The sequence below is a fragment of the Mus pahari genome, chromosome 21 (genome assembly GCF_900095145.1).
Source record: "Mus pahari chromosome 21, PAHARI_EIJ_v1.1, whole genome shotgun sequence".
Lineage (NCBI taxonomy): Eukaryota > Metazoa > Chordata > Mammalia > Rodentia > Muridae > Mus > Mus pahari.
Window position 1 is genome coordinate 38,711,814 of NC_034610.1, and position 6,095 is coordinate 38,717,908.

At 38.5% G+C, this 6,095-nt stretch overlaps 1 protein-coding gene across 1 annotated transcript; it reads right to left on the minus strand.

The window, feature by feature from the left end:
• On the minus strand, positions 1-1,739 carry Gje1 (gap junction protein epsilon 1). The gene is made up of 3 exons (XM_021220883.1): positions 1,701-1,739; positions 847-1,029; positions 1-396 (listed from the first exon to the last, which is right to left on the minus strand). The coding sequence occupies exons 1-3, from the start codon at positions 1,737-1,739 to the stop codon at positions 1-3; spliced, it is 618 nt and encodes a 205-aa protein (XP_021076542.1).
• Positions 1,740-6,095: the final 4,356 nt, after the last annotated feature.

A 6,095-nucleotide genomic window follows, 5' to 3' on the forward strand; every position in this document is an offset into this window, starting at 1 on the left:
TCATCGTTTAAAGAGGAAACATGATCTTCTAAATATGATCTCAAAAACCTCAGCAACACATAATACCATTGTGATCACAGTAAATGTGTACATTGCAATGAGGAAAATAGTCTTTTCAAAGTGTTCTGGAACCATGCATTTTAGAATATTTATTTTCTTACCAAGAGACTCAGCATCACACAAGTATATAGGCTTCACTTGGAAGCCAAAGAGGTGGATCTGAAGCCAAAATGCTAACACCTCCAGGCTGATTCTTAACAAGACTGAGAGGATGTAGATCACAGTGTACATGGGCTTTTGAAGAATGCATTCTTGATTGATGCTTTTGCATGCGGCATACAGGTGGAAAATAGCTCCAGGAAGCAGGACAATCACTAGCTGTAATGCCCAGAACACCTAAAGCATACCAGAGCTAGTTTAGTCAAATCCAATCAGCAAATCCAAAGACACATGGAAAATTTACAAATTCAAGGGCTAATTTAAAAATTGTACATTTTTTCCAAATTCCTTATAAAAATGAAATATGATGGACAAACACACTGGTGCTGACATATGTCATTTAATGATTAAGATTTTAGAACTTTAAACATAATGGCAGTTGGGTATCATATTTTATTATCACTGGTGTCTGCTAAAGAAATGGTAAAGTACTTGATTATAATAGCTGATTAATGCTACATATGCTGATAGATAATAGAATATTGGATTTAGAAGAAATTTGTGAGGACCTTGTTACGTTTTCTGAACTATCCATTCGATAAAATCATAATGCATTTCTCAAAACTATAGAAGAAGAAACTATGAGTATTGGAGAGTCAGTGTTTGTGCGTGTGCCAGAAGACTTACTTGGGGAGTTATTGGCCTGAACTGATTGTAACAGAACAGATTTATTTCTCGTTTGTCTGGGTCACAGCTGAAGTGCAAAGCCTCATTCCCATAGACAGCAAAGCCCAGCACTCCGAGGAAGAACATCCGCACTGAGCCGAAGAAAAGAGTGTGGAACTGGCCGATCACAGTTGGAGGTTTAACCTGTTGGGTTTGGAGGGGAAAAATTAGTTAGAAGCAATCATTTAAAAAGGAAAATTGGGAGGATGTATTTATGGTCACATTTACAAAAGAATTTTAAAAAGGGTGAGATCTGAGATGTTTTTAGCAAGATAGACTCTTTGAGATGGTCAAGTTCACTGTTAAGCCCTCATTAGGACATCGTTTTTCCACTTTATTCATAAATTATAAAGTACAGACATCAAATAGGGATCTATTGCCAATAACATGGGTAATTTAGAAATACTTTAAACAGCTTTGAATATGAGGAGTACCTCCTTCTCTGGTAATCCCTTTGAAATAAAACCATAAGTACCTTAGAATGCCTGATTCCCTCTTTTGGAAGATTAGATTACAAATACAGCATTAAACTTAGAACACATACTATCATAATGACAGACAGTATTTAGTTTTGGCAAGTTTTTTTCATACTTAATATTGAATTAAGAGTGTGAACTACTTTAAGGCATCAATGGATGAATGTACCTCCAGAGTTAAATCTACCTGTAATTTAAAATTCAGAATATCTTTACAGCAGATGGTTATTTTAGTTTCCTAGTAAATATACAGTAAATATATTCATCATCACACATGCCAATGGCTTTAAAATACACAGACAAATAGTCATGCAATTGATTTTCTTGCTTGCTACTTACACATCCTTCATAGAAGTTCTTGATGTAATTTAGAGACATCTTTCAGGAGATGTTATCCTGGCATCCCCGTGGGCTGTTGCTGAGCGATGCTGTCAGATTGCTTCGACCAGAATCAAACTTTTACATTCTCTCTTGACTCGTTCAACAGAAACCACCTATGTCTGCAAATTTCTCTCCCCTCCTCCTTTTCCTTTTTTTTTTTTTTCTTCTGTCATAGATCTCTGGGGCCCTAGTCAACTTTCCTATCTCCATCTCAAAACAAAACAAAAACAAGGAAACAAAAGCAGAGGGCATGTGGTCAGTCTAATAATCCCGTGGCTTGCAAGATCAGCAAAGTTCCCCAGTCAGCCAGGAGTGCTAGCAAAGCAGGCCAGCAGACAGATGCCCTGAGCACCCAGGGGCCCCGCAGTCTCTTGAGAATTGCTTAGATGTAAATTGACACATTGTGTACTCTAGAGTGTTACATGGTATGTCCTAAAGTGTGTGAAAATAATTCCGATATTTACTGGTTGAGACTTTCAGAACATATTGCTCATTTCTAGGAGGTCTAATAATTTGTAAATACAGTCTGATGATAATTATTCCAATGCTGAATATTAGCAGTGTGTTGTTATATTTATCTTTGCTGAATACTTGCAAGAGAGGTGGAAAAAGATGTCTCTATTAGGTCTCTACTCTAAAGAGTCATATGTAGGGTGATAATCAAGATAAGACTAGGGTCTAGCTTAAATCATAACAATCTATCTCTTCCTTTTGTTCTTTAATAGATACCCTGTCCATTCGATATTGTTATTGGTGCTGGACCTAGACAAGTAACTATGTCTATCTAAACCAGATGCTGTTATTTTCTCTAGAGAAGGAGCAATGCACAGCCTGGGATGGCTCAGTGCTATTTCTTTTACTCATCTTCTTTTTTTCTTGTGATATTCTGAAGACTAACTCCAGGCCTTTTGCTTTCTTTTTTTAAACAGTGGAGAAATGACATTATATAGAATTATAACCAATGGGCAAAGACAGTTACATTCTTGAGTAACAGTGCTGTTCTAGTAGGAACATCCAAAACGAGAAGTTTAATGATTGGTTAGAAAATTCGCTCATATTCTTATCTCTTCAGATTCAAAATATGGGTATTCTTTAATTCCTTTCTAGAAAGAGAAGTGTAAAAGTTCTTACAGTTATTTTTATGAAGGGGATCTGGCTTTGGAAGTCTATTTATGGACAGAAATAAATGATAATGTTTCATTAAATATATACAGTGTCATCTGTGAATCACTGCCATTCCCATGTGGCTACTGGTTCACAAAGGGAAAGTCCTGATCTATAAATGTTATATATTTACTCTAACCCTCCAGAGAAATGTTAAAATCACCAGGTAAGAGCACTTCTTGGGAGAGGGGCCTCACACATATGACAACATTTGGTAGGATTGTTTATTGGTTGATCATCTGGGTTTATTTACATGCAGGTTCTTAAAATCACAGGTTAAGCAGTGCTTACATTAAGTAATGCAAGTTATGATAACCCAGAAGTCAGAAATAGCTTCTACTGTTTCATCTTAAGTCATGGGATAGAGGTATGGGTACTAAAATAAGGAAAAATATGTCCAAATTCATATTCTATTATAAATATTCTATCACAGATACTTACATTTCTTTCACTGTTTTTAATATTTTTGCCAGGATGCTAAATGTTCTGTCTAATAGCAGACTTGAGCTATTATGCCTGGATGTGGCTTAGAGATTACTCTTCTTATGTGCAAAGGGAAATGTCTTCTTTCATTCACCACCCACAGAGCACACTGAAGCAGGACTGTGATCAGTTCTTCCACCCCACCTGAAAGAGCAGGAGAATACAGCCATCACTGTTGCACAGCAAGTTTGGAACGCACATGGGAAAATATTGCCAGTTGGAGACTTATTGCTTAACAGAAATGGTTCCCAGTTCCACAGCTAGCTGTGGTTTGTAGCTCTTCAATGGCCTATAACTCTGTACTCTGTTCTTGGCTGAAAGCATCTTCCCTCTTTTATTAGGAAAACAGTGGTTGTGTTTCCTTAACTGCTTCCCGCCAGGAGAAAGCCAGGGAACAAATAGTCTTATAATTTGACCAAGATTTAGCTCTTGAACCCATGCTAGCAATTCTTTAGCTACTACTGTCTTATCTTTTTTTTTTACTTCTTTTATGTATATGAATGTTTTTCGGCACATATGTATGTGTATCACATGCATGCTTGGCTCCCGCACATGTTTGAACTGGTGTCAGACCCTTCAGAACTGGAGATAGACTGCTGTTAGCTGTCATGGCGGTACTCAAAAGGGAGACCAGGTTCTCTACGAGAGTAGCAAGTGCTGTAAAATGCTAAGCTGGGGGCTGGTGTTACCTTCTTAATTCCCCCCACCCTTCTTCCTGTGTATGTGTGTATCAGATTTATACACTTAGCTATTTTTTTTTCTTTTGTTTCTTCAAGACAAAGTTTCTCCGTGTAGCCTTGGCTGTCCTGGAACTTGCTCTGTAGTCCAGGCTGGCCTCAAACTCACAGAGATCTGCTTACGTAGGCATCAGGAGTGCTAGTATTAAAGGTGTGTGCCACCACTGCCTGGTGGATGCTGAGCTTTTTAATAAGTCATATAACATCTTAAGTCCTTACTTTTCTGTCCTTGTATGTATTTGCTACTGTTTGGGGAAATACACTTTTTATGAGAGCATGCTTTGATGATTCTTAGCAATCTTTTGTCTAACTGACATGGCCATTACTCATAACCGAGCCCCAATCCATAGAACCACACACAGAGGTTAGGTAGAGAGTAGGGAACTTGGTTTGGGGCAGGGAGATAAAAATCCCTAAGAAAAGGAATTAGAATAGATAGTTATAGATGATTGGGACTGTGTGCCTGGAATAGGGAGAAAAAGTTGGCATGGGGAGGGAAATGAGGGAGGGAATACAGAGAGAGACAGTGAGATTAAAGGCCATATGAGGGACAGTATGGAACTCTAGTACAGTTGAAGCTTTGTAAATATGTATATTTACACATATACAAAGGCGATCTAAATGAAATCACCAATTATCTAACTGGTCATGTCTTATCACCAATGAAGCTCATAGATCTAATGCAGTTGATAAACAAAGGGATCCTGTGGGAGCCCCAAGCAAACCAGGCTGTTGTCGAGACTATGGGTTGCTCTCCACAAACTATGACAATGATCCATTGCTGGTGGCAGTACCTCCACAACTCATTGAAAGTTAAGCTCGTGCCTACACAGCCTTTACCTCCACATGCTAGCATCTTTGGTACAAGAAGGTACTCTGCATACTACCAAAAGAGAAGCATAACCATCACTCCCCATCAGTAAACCCTTGGATGGACTGTGGTGGTGTGCCTGCAAGATCTGCTAGTGCAATGTGTCACAAAGCTTGTGAGAGTAACCATCCAATATCTAATTTGACTTAAGACCTGTTCCATGAGATGCAAACCATACCTGATCTTATCTGTTTGATGATCAAGTACTTAAAACTAGATAGCCCAGAGACCCAGGGTAACTCCATATCCCATTGTTCCAAAACAAACAACTGAACAAACAAAGCAATAGAATGACTGCTAAGACATTCTGCTATACTCATAGATCCGCATAGAGACCCCCAGCCAGACATTTTTCAGAGATTGAGATTGAGAGACCTTAAGACACTCATAATTGAAAGGAATTTCTGCCTCCAGTCTCTCCCCTCATGGCTCGAGGAACTCTGCAGGGAAGGAGCCTGGAATGGTACAAAGACCAGAGGGGATAGAGGACACCAAGAAACAAGGCCCTCTGAGACAGCGTGATCAATGAACGTTAGGAACTCAGAGAGACTGAAGCAAGGAGGGTCTGTTCCAAATGTGGATTTAGAATGGACAGGAGCAATGAATACATGCCCCTATCTGTAACCCAGGGGTAATTTTCAACTGGCAGCCACTTGTTAATGAAAATTTAGCTTTCTTTGAGGAAATCTCACTTGGGGAAACAGACTACTCTTAAGGCTCTGTAGGCATGTTCTTAGCACTAGAGGGTCAATAGAAAAAAGGCTTGATATCATTGGACATTCTTAATCTTATGATTCATGTTGGGGCTTTAAAAAACCTAGTATCTAATTGTCATCTATTATTTATCTGTATACCTGCCTTTTTCTATCTATCTGTCTATCAATCTATCTATCTATCCATCTATGTATCTATGTATCTATGTATCTATGTATCTATGTATCTATGTATCTATGTATCTATGTATCTATGTATCTATGTATCTATCTATCTATCTTTTACCATACAGGCCTGTGTGTGTGTGTGTGTGTGTGTGTGTGTGTGTGTGTGTGTGTTTATTTTGCTTCTATGGGATGATTTCTGTGTGTGCAAATGACTCAG

Coding starts and splice junctions, on each gene's coding strand:
- Gje1 (XM_021220883.1), bottom strand. CDS start 1,739: ATGTCTCTAAATTACATCAAGAACTTCTATGAAGGATGT. Junction 1,030..1,700: donor AGAACTTCTATGAAGGATGT/GTAAGTAGCAAG, acceptor CAAACCCAACAG/GTTAAACCTCCAACTGTGAT. Junction 397..846: donor TCAGGCCAATAACTCCCCAA/GTAAGTCTTCTG, acceptor GGTATGCTTTAG/GTGTTCTGGGCATTACAGCT.